The sequence below is a fragment of the Impatiens glandulifera genome, chromosome 7, assembly GCF_907164915.1.
Source record: "Impatiens glandulifera chromosome 7, dImpGla2.1, whole genome shotgun sequence".
NCBI classification, from domain to species: domain Eukaryota; kingdom Viridiplantae; phylum Streptophyta; class Magnoliopsida; order Ericales; family Balsaminaceae; genus Impatiens; species Impatiens glandulifera.
This window is the reverse complement of record NC_061868.1, coordinates 49,568,366-49,595,010: the sequence shown is the minus strand read 5'-3', so window position 1 is coordinate 49,595,010 and position 26,645 is coordinate 49,568,366. Positions and strand designations below refer to the sequence as shown.

Genomic DNA, 26,645 nt, shown 5'->3' with positions numbered 1-26,645 from the left:
ATTTTAACCTGTTAGTAATTAATTAATTTATTATTGAAATATGTAATAATAGAAAAGTGAATAAATCAAATTAGTATTAGATAATAAAATTTAAAATTAATTATATTATTTTTACTTTAAATTATATTTCTCTCTATTTTTTTCATTGATTTCCTTCTTATATATCTTCATTATTTATTTATATATATTTTAGAATAATAATATGGAGAATTAATAAATCATATATCAAAATATATAAATATATATATTTTAAAATATATATTATATTTAATAAATATATATAAGAGAATAAAATAATATATATATATATATTTTAATTCAATTAATTAATCCTCTCATATATAATTTTAACGTTAGTAATTAACTAATTTATTTTTGATATATGTAATAATAGAAAAAATAAATAAATAAAATTAGTATTAGATAATTAATTTTAATATTAAATTACATTATTTTTACTTTAAATTATATTTTGGAGGTTAATTTGTTAATTATGGAAAACTAATAAAAAAATAGTATTGAGTGATGATTAAAGATAATTTATAAAAATAAATGTTTAGATGAATGATAACCAATATTTGAATAGATGTTTTTAATTAAGTATAAATATAATTAATTATTGTTTATTTTAATTTGAATTATATTTATTGAAAATCATTTTTAATTTTTTTTATAACAATAAAATAAATGATTGAACATATCAAATAAAAATTATTTATTGTGAGAATAAGAATAACGTGAAACTGTAAAAATAAAAATAAATATTTGTCTATTCTCTTTCACATTACACTTTTTTTTTTCCATTTTATAAGGTAGATGATATCAGAAATTAATAAATATTTTTGAGAAAAATTATTAAATGAATTTATAACGACATATACTAAATTAAACTTGAAAAAAGAGAAAGTACTGAAATCTTATTGATAAGGTCTAATGTAGAATTTTACATAATTCATTACAAAGAGTCACTTAAGAGAAAAAATAAGTATATAAATTTCACATTCCTTATAAGTAGTGACTTAAAAATGAGAAAAGTATGTTACTAAATTTGAGGAATGTTGTAACTATTGAAACAAAATTTTATAAGCTTAATGTTATTTTTTTTAAAATAAGAAGTAACTAAATTTAAGGAATATTCTAATTTATTGAAACAAAAATTTATAAACTTCCTTTCTCTTCTCAACTTATTATGTTTTTTTGTATGAATCGAACCCTAATACTCTTATTCCCGTTTTTGTAATTTTAGAATTATACTTTTTGTCAGTTGAACTAACATGAAAGTTTCCTGTTAATTTAATTTATTAAGTTATAAATTGATAATTATTGAATTATTTAAAAAGTATTTAAATAAATTTATTTATTTGTACTAAAAATACTATTTTCTTTTAATTTGTTTCCTTTATATAAGTTGCATTGAAACTTTCTTATCCGTTCATCTATAACTAATTTCAATAAGAAAGTATATTATTAGCATCATTGAACTATTCTTTTTTTTCACTCTAATTACTGTCAGACGACCCGCGATATCTTTTACTAAACCTTTATTTATGAAGGTGATAGCCATGGGAGATTAATCCTGCTGCTCACTGCTCAGAGCCAGCAAATAGCAATCACGACAAATTAATCATGGGAGATGCTGCTCATCCTGCTCATCGTATACTTCTTCAAAGAGTGAAAACTCCTAAAGAAATGAAGACAATATCTGAAGAAGAAAGAGAAGTTTGTGCTGAAAAAGATATGAATTTAGAGAAGTTATTTAAATGCAGAGGATGTAATAAGAATTTCAACTCTCACCAAGCATTAGGAGGGCATAGAGCTAGTCACAAGAAAGTGAAGGGTTGTTACGCCAGCAGTTTTGAAGATCATTGCAAAAATAATATAATTTCTTCCCAAGAAGAAAAAGAGGAAGAAGAAATATCGACAAAAGGAAAATTCTCATCGACTACTAATGCATTATCTCAGTGGAATAAAGTTTGTGGTCGCAACAAAGGTAAAATTAAATCAAATGCTCACGAATGTTCGATATGTCATCGTGTGTTCTCGTCTGGACAAGCCTTAGGAGGTCACAAGAGGTGTCATTGGCTCACGTCTTCGGGTTCGATTTCTGATGACGTCATTAGCAACGTCTCCCCGAATTCCATACCAAAATTCCTCTTCTCTACCGATTTAAAAATACCTTCATTCGATCACTGTATTGAATTAGAGGCAAGAACATTCTCTCAAGAGACAGTGGAGAAAGATGATAAGGAACGAAGACATATTTATAACAATATTCATGTGGATGATGATGAAGATGATAATGAAAGTATAATAACTCATGAGCAAATTTGCAAGATGAAAGATGAAAATTATGGTATCAAGGACATGAAAATGGAGGGTGTTTGTGCTTCATGGTTGCAGGTGGGGATTTCTTCTTTCACAACTAATGTTGGTTGTGACGGATCAAATAATTGAATTTTGGGTGGATTATTTTTTTTTGGTTTTGGGTGGATTATATTTTTTTTGGGATTTTTTTGGACGGAACAAATAAATAAATTTTGGGTGCATTATTGTTTTTGGGATTTCTACTCTACTAATTATTGTTTTTGGGATTTCTACTCTACTAATTATTGTTTTTGGGATTTCTACTCTACTCTTTGCAACTAATTTTGGTCGTGTCATGTGCGGATCAAATAATTGAATTTTGGGTGGACTTTAATTATTTTTTTAAAGATTATGAATGAGATTATGTAATTTTGTTTAGAGTTAGACAAATAATTAGGAAATTTAATTAGAATAATGTTACAATTTTTTAAGTTAAGAAAGTAATTATTTTTTTAGGTGAATTTGAACTCACCTAAGTTAATAAACCATTATTTATTTCACCAATAACAACATGGTTGCATCAGTTGAAGTGTTATTTAATATCTTAAATTTGGTATATAATTTTTTGTTTATTTATAAATGTCACGTAGATAATAAATTAATGACGTCTGAAACTGTTAAGACAAAATCTCATCTTTGTATAATTTTAACAATAATAAGCCATAAATTATTGAAAATAAATGTTCAAAATTCTAATTTGATAATCAACCTAAATAAAATTGTGTTTAATTTTGTTTATTAAGTTAATGTCAAATTTGTATCATCTATATCCTCCTTAGTTCTTCTTAAGAAAAAATAATATTAATTTAGTCCATTAGATATACTCAAATTTGTAGTATCTCCATCGTCAAGGACCTGCACTCTTATCTTTTCATCGTTTCATCATTCAGGATGGATCGGTACGATATACTGTAATTTTTATTAATACCGTATTAAAAATTTCGATATAAAAATTTCATACACTTACCATTAAAGGGGTTCAATATTTGGTATGAATCGAATATCCGACCAAATTCGAATTCGAATTTCATTTTTGGTTTTCGAATCGAATTTCAAACCAATTCGAATTCAAATACGATTTTCAAATTGATTTTCGAGTTTGGGTTTCAACTCAAAAACCAAACCAAAAACCGAATTCATTTTTTATTATTTATTCTTCCAAACTTAACTTAAGAAAAAATTCAAAGTAATTAAATTAGAATATTTTAAATTCAAGATTTAAATAATAAAAAAAAGAGAAAAAAACACTAGTGGTCTAGTGGTACCTTGCCATGGTATTGACTCGGGTTCCATTCCTGGCTGGTGCAATTGATTTTCAGTGAATTTGGTTTGTATTCGAAATTCGAACCGAATATTGATTTCGATTCGGTTTTAAATTGGCTAAAGAAAATAAAAATTCGAATAAATCGAACCGGTGATCACCCCTCCTTTCCATACCTTAATTTTGGTATAATTTGATTTCGATACAATATCAATATATATCATTCATACCGAAAATAACATATTTACTTAAACAAGAAAATCAATTCAGTATAGTTATTACAAAAATATTAGACAATTAATAATATTTATTATAAAATAAAATATTCTTTTAGAATTTTTTTTTATAGACTAACCAATGTTATAAATTAAATTTAATTAAAAAAAATAAAGTTAAGATTAATAAACATAAACATAGTCAATTAGATCAAAGTGGGAGTGAGAGGGATAAAGATCCATAATGATCTTCAATTCACTCCATATTAAATATAAATATTAGTCAATTTAAAATTGATTAATAAAAAACTCGGACTATTTTCAATTTCTTGAACCATTCAAGTTCATAATTTTTAAGATCTCTGTATAAGTTCAATTTTTCTCCTTTAACCCATCATTTGTGCACATCCTTCATGATTTTATGACACATTTATTCTTAAAATGATTAATTCTCCTTTTACCAAAATTAAAAACACTCACTAATAACAATTTAGGAATACATATTGTATATATGAAGTAATATTACACTATAATTATATTTCTATAATTGAATTAATATTAAATATTTTTGAAAAATTAAATAAATTTGTTAAGTTTAAAAAGACATAATAAATATATCTTAAAAGTTTAGCGTCATATAAGTTCATAAAAGAAATAAATTTACTAAAATTGATTGATTTTTATCCTGTCTAAAAAAAAATTATAATGCATGGCTGAATCTAATTTTCGAAATAGAAATTAAAATATAATTATTTATAATTTCATTAGATATTATTTATTTTCTTAAAATATTATATATTTTTTAATTTATAAATATTATTTTGGTATATATCAAAATTTTAAAAATTTCGTACCAATAATTTTGGTACAGTACATCATATATTACATTTTATGATGAGAAATTCTATATTTTCGATATTTTGTGGTACTGTATTTTCAATATACCAATAATATCGGTAATTTTCTTACCCATATTAATATGCTCCCAAAATTAAACAAAAATAATAAAAATTGTATTTGTGCTTAAATTATTCATGAAGAATAATTGTCTAAAATTTAAATATTTCTTTCAAAAATATATTAATAAAGAAATTATAAAATATTGAACTAATGGTAACTAATTGCTTTGAATTAATTGAAATTACAAAATATATAAAAGAATAGATTTTTCATTTTTGTTTTGATATTATTAAATTGGTTTTTGTTGAAAAGAGGTCTTACCATAATTTTTTTTGATATTTTTTAATGTAACTCTTTTAAATTGTATTTAATACCATAATTTTCCCTATTATATCACCAATCATTTTTAATAGATTTTAGTTGATAGTTGTGTTTTAATGTAAAAAAAACAAATTTTATACTTAAATGAAATAGAAATGTATGATTAGCATGAGTATTGGGTTGCATTAATTGAAAAAAATATATATTCTTATTTTTAGTTAAAATAATTATATTTTATATACTATTAATTATATATAATTAAGTTTGTGTTTTTCTTTAAATAAAAAAACTTAATTTAGTTGATTAAATGATGTAAAACATATAAATCTTGTTTGGATTTTTTTTTTTAAAATTTAGATGGATGAAAAACAATAATTATTAATAATTTTGAGAGGTGATAATTAATTTTGGTAAAAATACTTAAAATGTATTGATATATATAAATAAAAAAATAAAAAAAATTAAGATCGAAAGTATTTAATATTTTGATTAATGAAATGAGTGATATGATTATTGAGAAGTGATTGATTAAAAAATTGATTTTATTTTTGATTATTTTAAAACTCAAATGGGACCTAAATTTAAGATCAAACCTATCTATTTATTTATTTATTTATTTATTTATTTATTTATTCTGATTTTGATTTTGGGTGTGATGTAGGAGTAGACGAGTAGTGCCTTGCTTAGACCGTCCATATGTATGATTAATATATAGTAGAAAAAATACTCTCAAAAACAATAACCAACTGATTGATTAGTTGTTATCAATAAGAATATGAAATATATTTATTAATTAATATTACTTTTTTTAAAAAGGTCCATGTTTATTAATTAATATTTTTATAATATATTTTTTTAATTAAATAAAGTTTAATAAAGAGTATAATTAATGACTTAATTATAATTCTAGTTATATAGTTTTTTTTTGTTTTTTTACTTAATATTTTTAAAATTAATAGATTTGATCTTAACTTTTTTTTAGAAAACAGTATAGCACCATTTCATTAAAAAAAATCTAAAAGAGAGAAAAAAAATACAAAAATTTAAGATCAAATCTAGACCATTTCTAAATTTTACAATGAAACAATAATTGAATTAAAGACAACAACAATTAATTAATGCATATAACATTTATACTTTGATTCTACTTGTGATTTTTTCAAACGAAATATCTCATATCTGGCAGAGCTTTCTATTCTCTTCAATATTTTCAATTCATCTCCAAGATTGAATGAGTGTATTTCTATCTGAAGTTATGTCTCCCCAAATATCTTCAACAATTCTACTTCTTCCACTATGAGTTCTTGAATTTCTTTTTTTCCAGATATTGTAAATTACCGTTCCAAAGTAACATTTCAACATACTTACATAGAATAATCTTCCTTTTACTTTATTTTCATCCACTCTTGGATTTTTTCCCATTTTCCTAGAAAGTTGATGGTGTTCATGTTTACAACATACCTCCTTACAAAATAACATTTCTCAAATAAATAGTTTATGCTTTCCTCAATTCCCGAACATATGACACAATTGATATCATGAATGTTTATGTATTTTCGAATTCTGTCTTTTGTTGTTAACATTTTCCTATATACCAACTAGAGAAAAAATTGGTGATGAGGAATAATCTTTGGAGACCATACTACATTATGTCAATCTACCTCATATCCTATTGTTCTAACAATTTCCAATGCCTTTTCTGTAATGAACTTCTTGTTGCTTTCTGTTTTCCGTCATATTTCATCATTTCTTTCATTGAGTTGTTTCTGCCTCATTAAGTTTAAGATTCTATCGCCTTATGGAATACGCCTCAAAAGTGAATCACATTTACGAATTTACCTTCATAGACGTCTCTAAATGAGTACTTGATGTATTCTCTTCTAACTCTGCTTCCTTGCCAAGAATAGTATATTTCTTCCATTTCCAATTGTGGTTTGCACCATTTAAAATACATATTTTCTTGTTTTTAGGATCTTCTTCAATGACCATGCCATTCTTTCATTGATGTTTAATGTTCAGATACTCTGCTCTTCTTTCATAAATCTTGTATGCATCCATTTGACCCACAGGGAGTCCGCTTTCTACTCTAACTCCCATAAGCTTCTGATGGTGAGAGCTTTGTTCCATTCAATACAACTTTTTATTCCTAATTTGCCTTCTTCTATTGAGTGCAAACATACTCCCATTTGACTTTTTTGCCTCCTCTACCTTGTGTTCCCTAGATATAATCTCTCATGATTCTATCGAGTTTAACCATTACTTTCTTTGGGATAACTATCTGTTGTGCCCAGTAGCCAATTCCAAAAATGACTCTTTTAACGAGTTAAATTCTACCTATATAAGACAGTTTTTTCGTAGCCCAATCAAAGATAGAATTTTTAACATTTTCTACTAGTTGTCTGAAATGATTATATCGGAGTTGTTTTGATGACAGGGGTACTCCAAGGTATTTCACTGATAGTTCACCTTTCTTGATTCTCATATTATTGAATATGTTTTCTTTCTTTTCTTCATTAACCCCTCCATAGAAAGCCTGCATTTTGTCCTCATTGATGGATAAACATGTAATACTCGAAAAGATTGTTAGAGCTTCTTTGATTATACTAACAGATTCAACATCCGCATATGACACAAAAAATAGATCATCTACAAAATATATATGAGTTATTACTTCTTTTTTGCAGTACAAGTGAAATTTAAAAGGATAACTTCTCAGAAGCATTTTAAAATACAGTTAAGAATTTCAATTATTAAGACGAATATGTAAGGAGATATATAGTAAAAAAAAAATAGTAGATATTTTTTTTAATAAAATGGAATTTTTTTTAAAGTTTTTTAATCCATTTTTTCATACACTAATTTAAATTAACAATATTTTTATTAATTAATATCATTCATTAATATATATTTTTTGTTTTAAATTAAATTAGAATTTGTAAAGATTTTAAATCCTATAAAAAATATTACACAAAAATTTAAAATAAATTCAACCATCACAAATAATCCTATAACACACCTATTCACACCACCCCATTTAAATCTTTTATAACACCCACAAATACAAACTTTGGTCTCAATCTACACCCTCACATAAATTAGAATTTGATTTAAATTATGTTAATAAGAGTTAAATATGAACACTCATGTAGTCATGTTTAAATTAAATAGGTACAAGTCACTTTATAATTTTATGAAAATTCACGTGTTTAAAAGTTTTTTTTATAAGATTGGAGCTACTTACTTTAACAATGGTGGTGAAATAATTATACAAGTAAGGTTAAATTATTAAATAACACTTTTAAAATTATTTATTTATAAAAATCCAAATGTTTAATATCTGTAACTATAAAAATGATATAGGATTTTACAAAATAATTTTTATCTTTTATATAAAGTAGTGTATACGTCTCTACGTAAAATTAGTTGAAGTACAATGTTGATAATTTTTGTGATATATTATTAATGTATTTTAATCTTATAACACATTTATTGTTATAATAATTTATAATATTAATTTTATAATTTAAGAATTTATATTTTTATTAACACACTTTAAGTGATTTTCTATTACTTATTTGGTGTTTAATAATTTACATTCTAATTTTATAATGATTTACAATAATTCATTTTTTATTGAGAATATAAATATGTGATATTTTTTAATTTTTGTTTAATAATTATTATATATATATATATAACTATTAATTTATTAAAACTATAAAATAATATTAAACATGTATATATCAACTTATTAGATACTTAGAAATAAAAGAGATAAAAATAATTAATTTATGAAAAGAAAGGAAATGAAATTAAAAGATGAAGAATACATAATCACTTTTAGAGATTTGTTTTTGATTAGAAATAAATATATATTATGATTTCATCAATTATATATTTATACTATGATTACATTAGCTAAAATTGCCTTATTAAGTTATTATATATATATATTATGATTTCTAAGTTATAAAGTTGACATTTTTTTAAAAATATTTTTGATTTACAAAATTATTATTAATTCGAGTTAAACATAATTTACATTTTACATGTTTTCAATAAAAATAAAAGAACAGAAAATTTTTTTATATATTTCTTAAGAGAAGTGACGCTTGTCTTCTTCTCTAGCATGCTCTTTCTCTTTCTACTAAGAACAGCAAGTTTAAGCCGACGTCTGCAAGCTTCCTGTACTTTTTTGAATTGCCAGGAATTTCGAATCCCTAGATCTAGCTTCGCTACACTCGATTATCGGCTTGTTTCTTGTGGTAGGCGTTTTTTGAGGCATTCGACACGTTTCAGTCTCAGATCTCGTCGTATTGGGACTGTAAGAGGAGTTTGTCGTGGATTTAGTGTTTTGCATATGGCTAGCAATCCTGCAATAAATTTGGAGGATCAGTTAGATGAAGATTTCTTCGACAAATTAGCCAATGATGATGATGATGCTGAACTTTTAGTTACTCCATCAGATCAGATATCATCCGATCGAAGTGATTCTGATGAGATTAAAGCATTTACCAAACCAGGATTTGACAATTCTGAATGTAAAGCGGGAACTGTTTATAAAGAGGTTATTGATGTCTCTGTTGAGGAAAAAAATAGTTCACCGCTTTCATCTAAATCCCCTGAATCTGACAGTTTGGTTCAAACTGAAAATGACAATGCAAAGACTGAGGTAAATTTTGGGGGAAACATTGGATCTGCTGGTTCAGGTGTTAAGGAAGTGGAATGGAGTGCATTTAATGTTGAGTCAGAGCAAAGTGTTGGATCGTACTTGGACTTCTACGGTGAATTAAAAGATGGTGCTGATGATCCATTTGAAAATATTGAACAAAATGTCAATGAATCAAAGATTGGGGGTTTCAGCGGTGAAATCAATACTATGGATAGTGATAACGGAGGCACAACCAACCCAGACACTCAAGATCATTCTGCTTCTGTGGCAGATGCAGATCAACAACATGATCTTAATAGTACTCAATATTGGGAAAGCATGTATCCAGGGTGGAAATATGATTTAAGTACTGGACAGTGGTACCAGATGGACAAGAATGACAACATTGGAGACGACCATACTAATTCAGCTGATATTGTACTTGATAACGAGGCAAAAACAGAGGTATCTTCTTACTTGCAACAAACGACTCAGTCTGTTTTGGAGACCATATCTGAAAATGGTAAAATAGACTATACCTCAGTAAATGCCTCTAATGGAACTTCTGAAAATATTTTGAACTGGAACCAAATCCCAGAAGGGAATAATGGGTATCCAGCACATATGGTGTTTGACCCTCAGTACCCGGGTTGGTACTATGACACAATTGCCCAGGAATGGCGCACACTGGAGAGCTACACGTCGTCTGTTCAACCCAACATTCAAGCTCAAGGTCAACCAATTCAGAATGGATATGGATCTAAACTAACAGTTCTTCAGAATGGTGATAGATCTGCAGCATCTAATGAATATAACTGGAATGAGTCATATGGAAACTATAATCAACAGGGAACTAATATGGGGACATCTGGGATTGGTCCGAAGGTTGAAGAGCCTACTACTTTTTCAGGAAATAATCAAGGACAAAATCATTTTGTTTCAGGTCTTGAATTTAACCATCATTTCAGTCATAATTCAACCTCAATGGTTCCTTTTCATGAACAAGAAAGTCAAGGGGATGTACACAATGTCTCTGACTTTAGCTCCGCCAGTGTATCTCAGGGCTCTCACTATGGTGTAAACTTGAGTCAGCAGCAAAATGGGCAAATACATGCATCTCATTATTATGCACAGGAGCAGTTCCAGAACAGTCCTGATTTTTCTCATACAAACATTGGAAGGTCATCTGCTGGTCGTCCCGTGCATGCTTTAGTTACGTTTGGGTTTGGTGGAAAGTTAATTGTAATGAAGAATAGTACTAATAATTCTTTCAGCACCTCATCATATGGGGGACAACAGGTTAGGAGAAATATTTCCAATTAGATTTTTCTTGATATGTTAACATTCTGTTGAATAACTGATTTCTTCTTGCTTACGTGAAGGATTCCATAGGAAGCACAATCTCTGTTCACAACCTTATTGAAGTTCTCTCAGACAGACATGATGCATCATGCGTAGGAGTGGGCTGTTATGATTATCTGGATGTGCTATGCAGGCAGTCATTTCCTGGTCCCTTGGCTGGTGGGAGCATTAGTAATAAAGAGGTCAATAGATGGATTGAAGAGAAAATTGCAAATTGTGAGTCTCATGATGTTAACTACAGAAAATCCAATGGTTTGAGGTCACTTCACTCATTGCTCAAGATAGCTTTCCAGCATTATGGAAATCTCCGACCACCTTTTGGATCAGAAGCTACATTAAGGGTAAATTAGTTTTGAATACCTGCTTTCCGTTATATAGCAGCAGGCACCAGAGACACTGTCATGCCTAAATTTGATTTCTACTTACTGAAGTCTATTATTGTCCTCCTAATGGAGGACATTGTCAAGATTCTGAAAAAAGGTACATTATAACTTTGAATCGGATATTTCCTTACTGGAAGCAGCCACGTGTAACACTTACAACATCTTAGGAAATTTTACAATTCCTATAAGATAGTTTTTCTAACCTTTCAAGAATAATGAGAAATCGTTTGAAAGAAGAGAGTATAATGATGGTGTCTTAGGTCTTAGGCAGACAAAGTAAACTTAACCACTTATGATAAAGTACTGAAATTCCATGACAGTTATCTGGAAATTTGAACAATGTGGTCTTTGTAAATCTTGTATGTTTGTTTTTTGTTTTACCTACATGACACTATCTTCTTGTTTTACCGCCTTGTTAGGAAGGTGATGTTCCTGAGACGGCGGTTGCTATGCTTTTTTCATCTCTGAGAAAGAATGATGCACAGTCGAACGACCATGCTGTTCTTACTCACTGCTTAAGAAATTTGCCATCTGAAGAACAAATGCAGGTATCTGAAAACTCATTGTTCTTTGCCTTTACTTTATAATTTATGAAACAGCCAAGCAGAACTTACAAAATTGGAATTGAAAATGGGAAACATACCCAACATTCTGAGTATCCCTACTGTTCTTTGGGAGAGAGGGTATTTTTGAATATTCCACTTTTGCCTGTTGAGGTTATGAGTGATTTTAAACTTATAAAGCTCCCTCTCTGTCTTTCTTATTCTTCTCCAATGTGAACTTAAGTTTCTAATATGAGCTAAGAAGGTAATCTTAATCTAGGATGAACCTTGCTAAATCTATATTCTTGTTTTTGTGCTTGCATTAATTGACTATAACAGCTTTTATTATACATATCTAGGTAACAGCAGCACAGGTACAAAGTCTTCTGGTTTTTGGCAAAAAGAAAGAGGCATTACAGTGTGCAATTGAGGGTCAGTTATGGAGCTTTGCTGTTGTACTTGCAGCACAAATTGGTGACCAGGTTTATTTCAATTTTCATTACCTACCACATTTTTCCCTTTATTTGCATGAAGATTTTCAAACGTTTGCTTCCGGAAAAGGGGGGCTTGTATGGGATGATAAATTTTCGATCTTATTGGCATTTAAAATTTTTCTGATGTTTTCTATTTCTTGCTTTGTTTCCCCCTCCCATTCGTAACATCTGAACGCATTTTTCATTTTTTTCAATAAAAAGTTGACCTTTTTAAAAAAAGATTTTCAAACGTTTGCTGCGGAATTTTGATGCAGTTTTACATGGACACTGTAAAGCAAATGGCATTTCACCAGCTAGTGCCTGGATCACCTTTGCGAACAATATGCTTGCTTATTGCTGGTCAGCTAGCCGATGTATTTTCAACAGACTCACCTGACAGTAGCATTCACGTTTCGGTAAATATGTCACCAAAGGTAATATCTTTAGCTCTGCAGCTGCCACATATTCACAATGTATATTATTGTCACTTGAACTTCTAAATGATTATGAATTATTCATAATATTTGAAGTGGTAAAGTATTTAAAGGATTCAACCATTTTAGCATGGGTTTATTATAAAAAATTTTGCTAATCTTTTATCCTTTCATATAATTTTCTGTTGATATCAGTGTAATACAAACAACATACTAGATAACTGGGAGGATAATTTGGCAGTAATAACTGCTAACAGAACCAAAGACGATGAACTTGTCCTTATTCATCTTGGGGATTGCTTATGGAAAGATAGAAGTGATGTATATTTTCTCTCTTCTCCCTTCCCCTTAATTATTATTATTATTATTATTTTCTTTATGGGCATTTCCTTCAATCTGATGTGAACTTTTGTTTCAGATTGTCGCAGCACATAATTGCTATATATTGGCAGAGGCAAAATTTGAGCCATATTCGGACACTGCAAGATTATGCCTTGTAGGTTCTGATCATTGGAGATTCCCTCGAACATATGCCAATCCAGAAGCAATTCAGGTGCCACTTTATTTTATTCAGGCTTATGAAATAGTAATGAATTTTGGCTTGTAGGCTTTAGAGTAACTTGCAAGCCTTATAAGACATATACTATTATACTCTATGCTGATGATAGTTTATAGGATATTGGGCTGTTCCGTTATTAATCTTTTCATATTGGTCATTATCCGAAAAAATCTATATTTGTTATGTTTGACAAAAGAATCAGAATGATGTAGAAACTAATCTGATCATGATAAAAAAAATCTTTATACCAAATGAAGGAAAAATTACATTATAATTTGGATCTTGATGTATAAATTAATTTGTATACCAAATAAAGCAACAAAAATCACACTATAATCTGGATAATGATTCAAAAATAATCTTATACTAGACGGAACAAAGTGACTTTCAATTTTAACTTTGACAATAGAATTATGATTGTGATAAAATGCCAGTTTTGAAATAGGCTCTTTATGCACTTTTTGGTGTTTGGACAGAGAACGGAGTTATATGAATACTCGAAGGTGCTGGGAAATTCTCAGTTCACCCTGCTGCCATTTCAGCCATATAAGCTTATTTATGCACACATGCTGGCTGAAGTAGGAAAGTTGTCGGAGTCGTTAAAGTATGTACATTAGACCTATTCATTGCTTTATTCCATTCTTGTGTACTTATCATCATCCACAAAATTCAGGTACTGTCAAGCTGTGTCAAAATTGTTGAGAACTGGACGATCGCCTGAAGTGGAGACCTGGAAACAGATAGTCTCATCTCTTGAGGAGCGAATACGAGCCCACCAGCAGGTAACCTTTGTGCTTTTATATCTGGGATCATTTAGAAACAAGAAAGCTAAAAGAAAATGAGAAAATTATCATGAGTCCCAAAAGTAACTAACTATTGATCATCTCATTGACTTGATCCTTCATTGCAATTGCAGGGTGGATATACCGCAAACTTGGCTCCAGGAAAGTTAGTTGGTAAATTGCTCAACTTGTTTGATAGTACGGCTCATCGTGTGAAAGGTGGAAAACTGCCTCCTATACCATCACCAACACGGGGAAATTCCCTTAGTAATAATGAACATCATGACAAAAAGTTGGGCCATAGGGCAATTACTAGTCAGTCATCAATGGCCATGTCATCACTCGTGCCTTCAGATTCAGTTGAACCTATGAGTGAATGGACAGGCGATAGAAAAGCATATAACAGAAGTGTTTCTGAGCCAGACTTTAGGCGAACAACTCCAAAAGAGGTCAGATACAAGAAACGTTCGTTACCTTCGTTTTTCTTGCTGGCAATATATATATTATTAACCTTTAGATTTTTCTCAACTTGATTTAGGGCCACACTGAATCATCAAAGGAACAAACTGCTTCTCGCTTTAGCCACTTGGGTCGCTTCAGTTTTGGCTCACAAATTTTGCAAAAGACTATGGATTTGGTCCTAAAGCCACGTCAGGAACGTCAGGTAAGTTTTATAATTTTTAAGTTTTATCATGATCATCTGTCTGAAATTGATTAGCCTTTTATTATTAAAAAATCGATTTAGGCTAAATTGGGAGAAACAAACAAGTTTTACTATGATGAGAAACTCAAGAGATGGGTGGAAGAAGGGGCTGCAGTTCCAACAGAAGAAGCTGTTCTTCCACCTCCACCGCCCACAGTGGCATTCCAGAATGGAGTTTCAAATTACAGCTTGAATAGTGCATTAGGACCTCCAACTAATGGAAGCCCAGAATTTACAAGCCCTGTTCAGAAAAACGGCTCAGCAACTAACTCGATTCCTCCTGCAACCAACCAATTCTCTGCTCATAGAAGAACGGGTGTCAATTCTAGGTAAAATCTCTTTCTATGCATCCTTGTATGTGAATGACTCAAAATGGTCCAAAGATTTAGAGCTTGTTTGATGTCGGGAAATTCACAATCTTTGGGCAGGTATGTGGACACCTTCAATAAAGGTGGGGGAAATTCAACAAACCTATACAAATCCGCCTACACTCCTCCATCTGTTAAATCTGCCATTGTTGGCAACCCAAATTTTTTTGTTCCGACCCCCGCTGTAACCTCGGGAAAAGAGGAATTTCATCATCATGCAGGATTTACTAATGGTAATTATCTGGATTAATTCAGCTCATGAACAACTCTTTTCGTCAATCTTAACCATCAGATGATTTATACTAACTAGCCTGATTAACAACATTTCAGGTCAGGAGATGACGTTGTCAAATGAGAACAGCATCCCCTTTTCTTCTCAATCCAATCAAACATATAATGGTCATCTATATCACGCCGAAGTAAAACCTTCAGGACAGCAGGCTTTGGCGATGTCACCGCCATTGTTGTTCTCATCCCCAACAGCACATTTAGAAAAGAATGTTGGAAGCTTTGGAAATGAACTTTATGAAGTAGAAATTTGAGCATATTACTAATTGTTGTGTAATATATCTGTTGTACCATTTGCTGCACTGGAGAAAAGCCTCCAGTGTGTAAGTAAGTAATCAGGTTCTTATTTTCTCGGTTGTCTCTTTCTCTCAACAATTTGTAAATTGAATCCATCGATGGGATTGTGCAAATCATGTATACTATACATACATTCTTATTCTTGAAAAGAAATCTCAATTCATTCGTTTATATCTTTATAAATTTTGTATTTTTTTTGTATTAAAGGTTATTTTCTTAGAAATTGTTGAGAGCACAAAGCAACAAATAAGTTGTTCTCTTGCCCAAAGGAAAACAAAAGTGTATAACATAAATAAAATTCATCATTAACCAAAACATAGACAGAAGAAATTGATTTGAAACCTACATAAAACTAATTATTCATTCACAATATAGATGTTAAAAGCATGAGAATTGGATACATTCCACCCTTTAAAAGTTACAATTATTGAGTGAAAAACAAATTTTAAATTTTATGGAGGTAAATTGTCCCAAAAGCTCTTTTACCAATGAAGATTATCCCTAAAATGCTAAAATCAAGAATCAAATTTGTCAAACGTCTTGTTTAATGACTTTCTATTTGAATTGAATAATTTAAGTTCGAGTCTCACTAAGAATGTTCTATTAAAATAAAGACGATCAATGTAAGAATTGTGCTAACTTCAATAATAATAAAAAAAATCCTTTAACACCAACATAACAAACTAACTCAATTTAGGTTCAAAAAGAAATTTATAGAGAAAATCCATTTAACAAATACATGACCAATGAAACAACACTTTAGATTAAAAGACTAAAAAATACAATTTTATTCAATATTTGTATTACTATTGAGAAGGTGATAATGTAATTTTTACAAGTCACACAAACACCATTCCTTTCTATTTACTCCTAATTCAACATCTAGGAAAGAATTAATGAAACAAATAAATGACTACACAATAAATAATGAAATTGAATTAATTATTTGTTGTATTAAGCATCTAAAGGTGCAATCCAGTGCCTTCCATTGACAAAGCTCTTAGCAAGAAATGGATGGGCCAATTCATAGTCCAATTCTCTAGCCCACGACACTCCACGGACCGCTTTCGCCCCAGGCCCATAACACTTGTACACTCCGAAAAAGGCAGTCCTATATAGAAAATTCAAGTTAATAAAGTATGCATCAAAAGTACATAGACTAAAATTTGTATATTAAAAAAGCATACTTGTTTTTGTTACTGATGTGGTCCCAATCATCCCAACCACCATGTGCCACAATATTATCGAAATAAGTATGAGCATAAACAATTCTAGAGTATTGGCCCATAGCTCGGCCCACATATAATGGGCCTGAACCCGTCACCCTACATCGAAGAAATGAGAAACCAGTCTTCTCATCAGGAGAATTCCGATCTTGGGCTGCAATAGATCCAAATCGGGTTGCTATTGAATGGAGCTGACAATCCTGCACCACCAAAAAAGTTAATATTTATATTTTATTTAAAAAGCTGAATAAAAGTTACCACATGCTACCCACATAACATTTTTATTTGAATAATAAATATTACTTTGTACATGGATCGGCCATTGCCAAAAATGAAGTCAATTGATCCTTCAATGTAACATTCTTTGAAATAATGACGGCCAGCATCATCCAATAGAGTATCCTGAGCACCATAGAATCCACAGCCGGAAAAGTATGCTTTGTCGCCGGAGATTCTAAAAGCCGCCGCCTGCCATCCTTGCAGTCCCGGCAAAGGTGCCGGAGCTGTATTCTGCAATAATTATAAGAAAAAAATACAGTTTTTTTTTAACGTTATGTATGTTGTTGTGATAATTAAGAATCCTTGGGGGGTCCAAAACTGACCTTGAAAGTGATGTTTCGAGCAGAGAAATAAGAAGCAAAAACAGAGACAGAAGCAGTATGATAAGTCCGAAGCTGTTGGCCGTCTGGACCACGGTCACATGCTCTATCATGCCATTCTATAACCGTCACTTCCCGACCGGCTCCTTCAAACGTTATGTATGGTTTTTTCTCCGGCACCGTCACCTTCTCTCTGTTCAAAAATTATCAATTTTTGTCATTTTTTTTGTATAATAATTAATACCCATATATTAAAATTAGTTAATAATTACATACATGTAATATCCAGCATTAATCCGGATGAGTACATTCTTCATGTTGTTTTCTGGGACATTATCCACAGCCGCTTGTACAGACCGGAAATCACCGAGGCCGTTGACATCAACGGTAATGAGGCGATGACCGGAGGGTCCCACCCATTTGCGGTGGTGTCTGGCCGGCGATGGAGCTGGGGCGGCCGCCGGTGATATGATTGTTGATAAAATTGGAGTTAACCCTCCTCCTCCTAACAGAAACACAAAGAAAGATAGTAAGAATGAGTAAATATTGAATCTGAAAGAAGCCATATATTATATGTATATAAATAATGGTTATAATTATTGATAAGAAGAGAATGAATTATAGATTTATGAGTAAGAATGAGAAAGGGAATGTCTTGAATATTGGATTAGTTAGTGATCAGAGCACAGAAGTAGCTGATAGATCGAATGGAGTGATGTCTGAGCTTATAAGGGTTTGTTTGTTTATATATATAGGCTGATCGATGGATATAAATATATATAAATATATAATGGGGGTGGGATTGTATATGTGAGGCTCAGATTTGTAGTTAAAATTCTAATATTTGCCCCATAATACACGCATGCTGCACTCTTCCAACGGTCATTTTCTATTTACTTACTTCTTTTTCATTTTCTTGTATGAATATTGTCTAATTAAATAAAAACTAATTAGAAACTGTAATAAATAAGTGGCTAATTTTTCGATTTGTCATGAATTACCACCGCTTAATTCAAGTACTTGTGTTTATCATGAATTTTCATATTAATCCTTTTGTTTTATAAAAGAATAATTGCACGTTCTTAATTTGCTCTCTCAATTTTGTAAGTCTTGTGTTTTTATGCTTAAACTATAATTTTAATTATCATGTTGCATTAACCCTAATTCATTAGTTAAGTATGAGAAAAAAATACAATATTAAGCAAATTAGTTCGGGAAAGGAAAAAGGGAAAATATATAATTCAATGGTATAAAATATTGTTTAAGAGGTTAAAGATAATGTTTGGGATTATAATAGTTTACTTTATAATTAATATTATTTAAAAAAAATGTGAAAATTGATATTTACATGTTTTGTTGGTAATTATTCGATGATATTTGAGTTAGTAATAACTCATGACAAAAAATGTCATTAATTTGAAGTGTACTATTTTTTTTATTATTATTGGAGTTGATGGATTAATAAGATAAAAAGCCAGAATTGGTAACAAAGTTAGTGGGCAAAAATGATAATTTGTCTTGAATAATAATAATAAAATGTAGTGTACTACTGTTAGACATGTGAATTTGAAATGATGAATGTATTTATTTATTTTGAAAAATATGGCCAAAAAAGGAAAATAAAAAGACCTTACAGAAGAAGGGTTTCAACAAAAATTGCTAAAATTTAGGGAACTATCCTTAGTGTGTGATTGGGAGTGGGTGGGGCTCACGCAGCAAACCTGAACCCTAGCCTGAGGTGAGGTAGAGATAGAGGTGCGCCAAAAAGTCTTAATAAATTCGAACGTTAGAGTTATAACAGACAAAACAACGATAACAAATTATACGATTCTTGTTTGGAATCCATTTCTAAATATCCTCTCACTGTCACTCATTTCTATCTTTTGCATTATCTCAATACCAAACAAGGACTATAAAAATAATAATATTAATTACTTACTAGCTATTTTAAATAGTAGTAGCTACTGTATATATATGAGTTAGGGTTGGCAAGGCATAGACAGTGACATGCAATAATGATAATATAATATTTTAAATATATATATAAGTATTTTTTATTTAATTTGTATGATTCAAATTTGCTAAATTAGTTAGGAGTAAAAAGAAGTGCTTCATCTTGTTGGAGAATGTTTGGTTTTTGAGAAAGCCAAACATTAACATCCACAAATAAGAATCCAACAAATAACAAGAATCCAAACATCACATCCACAAATACTTAATCTGGGAGGAGGGGTAATTAATTAAGAATTAATAATCGATCGATCGAGAGAGTATCATCAATTTTTGTAAGTAGTCTTAGGCCTTGTTTGATGATCGATCTGGGAATAAATTATTTCTTTTTTGAAAAAATAATACGAAGAAAACATTATTTGTGAAGTCAAATTATTTCACAATATTATAGACTCACTATCAAATATAGCAAAATCAAAATATGAGAAGGATATGTGTAAGATTCATATTGGTATATAAGGATTTGAATTCAGAAATAAAAGTTAGGTATACTTGAAAAAAAAATGAAGAAAAAAATTGAAATGAGAATGATATGTGTAAGGTTCATATATTGGGATATATATATATATATATATATATATATATATATATATATATATATATATATATGAAGAATTGTAATGGGCTTGAAGAAAAAATTAGTTGGATAGACACTACCAATATTTGAGTGAAATGTGAACACATAACTTCTTATTATTTTTTTTATCAAATTCAACCTTTTACAATTTATTTAGCGATGAGTAACATTCTACCTTTATTATTTGTGACATTGCAATAATGAAACGTTTTTCTACCCGTAGTTAATTTTTTAATCACTTATACGATTTCTTTCGAATAATGTTTTGTGACTCAATTTTTAAAAATTCTTTGGCCGACTAGTTCTTTAGATTATGTTCTATGTACATGACAATTTTTTTTTGCTACTAATTATTTTTTCTAATATACTGCCCTCATAAAATGTTTTTTAGCTAATTCATTAATTCATTTTGCTATTGAAGTTAAGTAGTCATTAGTTTAATAATATTAATATTTCTTTTTGACAAAGAAGAAAACTAGCCATTAATTTAGATAAAGGTTTAGTATTTACATTTTCCATTGATAATAAGTAGTCTTTTTTTAGTTAAAATTTTCATATTTCAAGTTGTGAACGAAGATAAATAGTCATGATTTTAGATAAAAGTTTAATATTTTTTTTAGCCATGGTAGAAAAGTAACCACTACTTTAGTTAAAAGTTTACTATTTCTTTTTTGTTATTCAAGATAGTTAGCCACTAATTTAGTTAAATTTTAATGTTTTATTTTGTTATTAAAGAACAATAGTCATTAATTTAGTTAAATACTAGCTTGACATTTCATTTCGCTAAAAAAGAAAAATAGCCATTACTTTAGTTAATAATTTAATATTTTTTTTTGTCATATAAGAACTATGAATTGTCTTCCCTGTTTTTCAAAATAATTTAACAAAAACAATCGTAATAACTAAATTCAATAAAATATGAACACAACAAAATCATTTGGGTACATATTTTAAATTCCAAAACCAAAATATGTTTAAAATGAAAGACATAGAAAACTAATCCAAAAAGATAGATTACCTTACTAATCCAAAAAAATAAAATTATCTTACTAATCCAAAACGCATCTACTTCTTATATTTGACTAATTTATAACACATCCAAACTAATCCATTTACTGTCATCAAAACATGCATCAAAAAACGTGTCCCGACACTTATTGTTTTATGTTTTTTCTAAATCAACCTACATAACACATTAAAATAAATGTCACTTTTATTATGAACGAAAAGTCTAAATGATGCATTTACTAACCAACATAATATATAAAGTGGACATCCCAACAAATTTAAATTTTATGTCACATTAGCTGGACAACTAATATAACTTTTATTATTTAAAAAAAAAGTTAGAATATATAAAAAAATTGGCCTGAGTTATGATAAATAGAAATCCAAAGCATAACCAATTCAATATAAAACATAAGAATGTACATTAATCACAACCACTAAATTTGAATTATGAGTATCTTCAACAACAACTAATTAATTTCCATTTAATCTTCTCCAATGTCAATACAATTTGTTAAACCCCGACAATGATAACTCTGTTTCGTCCGCCATTCTGGGCAACAACACTTCCCTGTCAATAGAAACTCGAAGACTCCTCATTACCTTATTCATCGCAACCCAAAGAGCAGGAGCAGCACAAAAACCATATCCAAACACCGACAAAGCCCTCACCACCCCATCCTTATACCAAGGGCAAGCCATAACTAAGAGCACCCCAAATATCCCAAACCAGGGCACTAAAACTGGTAAAATTGGGAGAAGAAATACACTATTAGTGACTAAAGACAACGTAAAAGCTCCTAGCAAGTAAAGTGCCCATCCCACGATTGGATGAACCGTACTAGGAATGATGAAAAACGGGATTGTGTATGAACCAACGATGAACCACATTGCCAACATTTTAATCCCCATTTGTTGTATACCTGAAATGTTCTTATCCGCCAACCTTTTGTAACACAACTTGGCTAAATTGGGACGGGCAATACGAGTCACGGCTATTATTCCTAAGTAAATAGCCGCTTGAAGAAACACTAAAGGCATCTCTGAACCATAACCGATAGTTTGATAACGTTGTTGATGCCATTTGAGACCGAGTGGAAGAACCGGCCACGACCACCAGTACCATGGTTTCAACCAGGGTGCACCAGGGAATGTAATCACACTGTTGGGACCACATGGTACATTCCATCTCAACCTTAGATCTGAAACAATTCATACATTATTAGTGATAAATTGATAATTATACACTTTTAGCGACGGTAGTTCCGTCGCTAAAAAACACTTACAATAATATGTTGCATCCATTTGATATCCTAAAGGAAGCCTGTAATTCCCATTAAGCTTTGTATTGTTAGAAGGTGGATGAAACATGGGTTCATTGAGCAATTCCGGGAAGTAACTTCCGATGAAGCCCTGATCGGCGCCATCGGTATTCTGTCTTCCATTCTCCAACTCCGCAATCATATCTTTGAACACTTTATTTGAAGGCTAGATTAATTGAATAAATATATATCTTAATTAATTTCTTGTAGAGTATTATTGTTATTGAACTTTTTTAATATAAGAAACTTAATTATGGTTAGAAATTAATATACCTTGAGTACAAAGAGACCGGTGTGAAAGATACACGGATTGATGAACACTGCACAAAATTGACCACATTGGAATAATTCATCGGTTTTTTGGAGGAAGATATTGTCGACATCGAGCATTACCACACGATCATAGTCTTCCAAATTCCAAGCATATAATTTATTCAATGTTAATTTGAATCTCTGGTTGAAGTTGGGTTGATTCTTGTAAGGATTGTTTAGATTCTCAACTATCACAACTTTTGCACCATCTTCCTCTTCACTACAAAAACACACATTATTATTAATATAGTTCTTTCTTGCTAAAAAAATAATAAATTTGAAATTTTTAATTAAAAAAAATGTGAAGTAATCAGTTAAGTAATTTAAATATCTTTATTTTATTCTTATAAAATTTAAATACTAAAAAAAAAAATTAACAAATTAAAATTATCAATAACTTTTTTTTATAAACAATCAAATAATTTTAGAATCTTTGTATATTTGGGTTTGGGCCTATTTGTATATTTTAGAATCTAAAACAACATGAAAACAAGTCGTTAAGTGAAGCCTATAATTGGATTTGGGCCTATTTGCATATTTTAGAATCTGCCCATTATGATAATATATATATATTATATATATATAATAATTTAAATTAGATATAAAAAATTGTATGAATCCAAAATATTGTTAATTATTTAACTAAAATACATTTTATTTTTTAAAATAAAATTAATTTTATTATATATTTAAATAAACCTTTGATGAATCCAACCAAGGCCAAAATAAATTGACGATATCTGATAATATCTATGAAAATATCTACATCATAATCAAAAAAAGAACCAGCCCCCCTTTGATTTCTAGCTGCTGTTAACACGTCATTCTCATTCTATTTTTACACATTGCGTGCCTTAATCTCTCTAAATTTAAAAGTTACAAACATATAAATGGAACAAAATTAAAAAAAAAATGTTTTTGCTAGAAAAGGAAAAAATATAATAAAAAGAGAGATTCTAATACCCTCTCATCAAACACATGAACCTGATCTCAATCTTATTATTATTAATTTTATTTTATTTTTAAGACAAAAACAATTTTGACCTCAGCTAGCTAGTCACATCTGAATCCTCAACCCCCTTTTTAATTTATTTAGAATAACTTTATAATTTGACTTTAAAAATTTGAGTAAATATAAAAATTGTGGCAATCCTCAAAATTATATTATGTAAATCTACTACTTAACTTAAGGTCCCATTTGGTTAACAGAAAATATTATTAATTAAATTTAAAAAAAAAATGGACTTACAAAGCTTGAACCCATGGGAGAGGAACGTCAACGGAGGCAATGACGACGAGATCAGCGTCCACCGCTAGGTTCGATAGCGATCTGAGCATAACGCGAGCGGCCACGTAGAACTCGTAATCTCTTGGCGTTCCCATATACATCATCGTAGCGTAAGCGTTTCTATGCTCACTCCTGATCGCAGACGCAATCGCCGCTCCATTTACCACAACATTAATAATTATCAGCAGCAGAACGCTCAATCTCCCAGCCATTAATTAATTTCCTCCGACGCCGGAGCTCCGGGAGAACTTTGGAAACTCTCCGGCGAATTAACAATCAGGTCAACAATTGATAGAAATGGAAACACCGATTACAGTTATAAGCGTTGGACTATCGTTGAGAAACATTATTTATAAAGATTATAATATAATATAATATAATATATATATATATTTATTTATTTACAGATTATGGATGAGCTGTACGGTGAGCCGTTCAAGTGAACTCCCCCCATTGGTTTGATCGGACGGTGCACGTTATGTTCAAATATTGCTAAGGAATAAGTTAAATATATTATTCTGATTTGTATTATAAATTCCATCTAGATTTCAGCAAATTAATATATATATTTTTTTTTTATTTCAATGTTAAGGCTATATATGAACTTTTTTTTATATTGATTAAATATGTTGACCCAATATTATAAACATATTTATCTAATGAAAAATCAATTTAAGGTTGACAAAGTAAATTAAAACATAAAGTGAAAACAACCCGAGTAATAATATAATAAAATTTATTTAAACTTGGTTAATCTTTATACAAATTGACAAAAAAAAGTCCCTTTCTGAATTAAGAATTCTCTAAAATTATCTGAACTAATTAAAATGGTTTATCAATTGAGAATATTCTTTGTGCTTTCATTTATTTATTTATTTTTTAAAATATATTGCTTTAATTTACTTTAGCTTGATTTTCGACTCTAGTCCAATCTAGTCCACTCATGCTTGTTCTCTAAATAAGACAACTCCTTGTTTGGATGAATTGTTTTTTATTTTTGTTAGGTATTTAATTATTATTTGTATTATTATAGTTGAGCTTTAATATTAATAATATTAACTTTTTCAATATATTTTTAGAATTTTAATATTGTAATAATATCTATGAGATAATACTATAATTATGATATTTTATTAATATAAAATCTTATCTATTTAATTACTTTTTATAATTTTATTGGGATATGAGATATATCATTTTATTTACATAATTAGAATTTTTTATATTATTAAGTAAAAAATAATTATTTATATCAAATGATTAATTATAAGTTGGGCTAGATCTAGCCTCCACCGGTTACATAAAAATGGACGGCCGGATCCGTAGGGAACAGCACGGGAAATGTGGATACGACCATAAGTAAGTATACGGACACAGTCAACTCAACTATATTCTTGTTTTTTTTAATATATTTTAATTGGAATAAAATAATTAGATTTTAGTTATATTTTTAAACATCGGAATTTATTAAAGTAAATTTGTTACTTTTTTCTCCAATAAGTTCTTATACCATGTTCTCTATTTTATTTTTTTATACTTTTTTATTTTTATTTTAGTCAACAAAAGTTAAAGTGGAAGTTTAGGATTCTAAGAGATTATATTAGCTTCATAGAATAAAAATAATAAGATATTGTAATTCATGTCTTGTTTAAAATATTGTTTTATTAAATTAACTGTAAATAATAATTATAATGAAATTTATTTAAAAAAAATATAGTATAGGGAACAAAATTTGGGAAGGTGAGTGAGAGGAAACGACATCTCACCACATCAGTGAAACAAAATAAATAATAAAAAAAAAATTATTATTTTTTTAACCATTTAAATTATACCATAATTTCATTCTAATCATTTCTCTTTTCATTATTATTATTATATACTAATACCATATAAATATTGATACTATAAAATATAATATTTTTTTTAGTTAATTTGTATTGTAATTTTAGTAAAAAAAAATAATAAAGTTAAATAATAATATATATTTTAATAAAAAAAATCAATCAAATTAAAAAAAAAAGCATTACGTTGTAATAGTCATTAAAGAATTAAATTAATTTGTGTACACAAATATTAATTTTACTAAAAAAGTAATTGAATTTATAAATATATTTACATAATAATTTATATTTCAAAGAATAAGCAAATTACATTAATTTATTATTCAAATTCATTTCATACATATATAAAATATATATTTTTATAAAACAATTACACATTTTTCTATGTATAAAATTTATAATTAATTAAAAGTTTAATGTGAATATTTTAAAACAAATAAATTTAAGAAAAAAATATGAAAAGGGGATAAAAATATGAAAAGTGTAATACAAAAAGTGAATAAAGTATTGTTAAGTTTTATATCATTAAATTTAATCACTTTTTTTAGATTAAATATTA

General features: G+C 28.9%; 4 protein-coding genes across 4 annotated transcripts; 2 read left to right on the top strand and 2 right to left on the bottom strand.

Moving 5' to 3' along the window:
• Window positions 1-1,626: 1,626 nt before the first annotated feature.
• LOC124910147 (zinc finger protein ZAT9-like) lies at window positions 1,627-2,454 on the top strand. Its single transcript, XM_047450763.1, has 2 exons — window positions 1,627-1,852; window positions 1,895-2,454. The coding sequence occupies exons 1-2, from the start codon at window positions 1,627-1,629 to the stop codon at window positions 2,452-2,454; spliced, it is 786 nt and encodes a 261-aa protein (XP_047306719.1).
• Window positions 2,455-9,202: 6,748 nt separating this feature from the next.
• On the top strand, window positions 9,203-16,075 carry LOC124944395 (protein transport protein SEC16B homolog). The gene is made up of 14 exons (XM_047484642.1): window positions 9,203-11,011; window positions 11,095-11,415; window positions 11,877-12,005; window positions 12,359-12,481; window positions 12,748-12,906; window positions 13,102-13,227; window positions 13,325-13,459; window positions 13,942-14,069; window positions 14,139-14,247; window positions 14,382-14,696; window positions 14,786-14,911; window positions 14,993-15,279; window positions 15,379-15,551; window positions 15,649-16,075. Exons 1-14 carry the CDS (start codon window positions 9,422-9,424, stop codon window positions 15,858-15,860), a joined length of 3,933 nt encoding a protein of 1,310 aa, XP_047340598.1. The 5' UTR covers window positions 9,203-9,421; the 3' UTR covers window positions 15,861-16,075.
• A 596-nt stretch (window positions 16,076-16,671) lies between these two features.
• Window positions 16,672-18,463, bottom strand: LOC124946092 (probable pectinesterase 68). Its single transcript, XM_047486657.1, has 5 exons — window positions 18,005-18,463; window positions 17,732-17,921; window positions 17,433-17,639; window positions 17,091-17,329; window positions 16,672-17,014 (listed from the first exon to the last, which is right to left on the bottom strand). Exons 1-5 carry the CDS (start codon window positions 18,292-18,294, stop codon window positions 16,858-16,860), a joined length of 1,083 nt encoding a protein of 360 aa, XP_047342613.1. The 5' UTR covers window positions 18,295-18,463; the 3' UTR covers window positions 16,672-16,857.
• Window positions 18,464-21,782: 3,319 nt separating this feature from the next.
• LOC124910146 (putative glucuronosyltransferase PGSIP8) lies at window positions 21,783-24,457 on the bottom strand. The gene is made up of 4 exons (XM_047450762.1): window positions 24,207-24,457; window positions 23,039-23,177; window positions 22,610-22,811; window positions 21,783-22,525 (listed from the first exon to the last, which is right to left on the bottom strand). The coding sequence occupies exons 1-4, from the start codon at window positions 24,455-24,457 to the stop codon at window positions 21,825-21,827; spliced, it is 1,293 nt and encodes a 430-aa protein (XP_047306718.1). The 3' UTR covers window positions 21,783-21,824.
• Window positions 24,458-26,645: the final 2,188 nt, after the last annotated feature.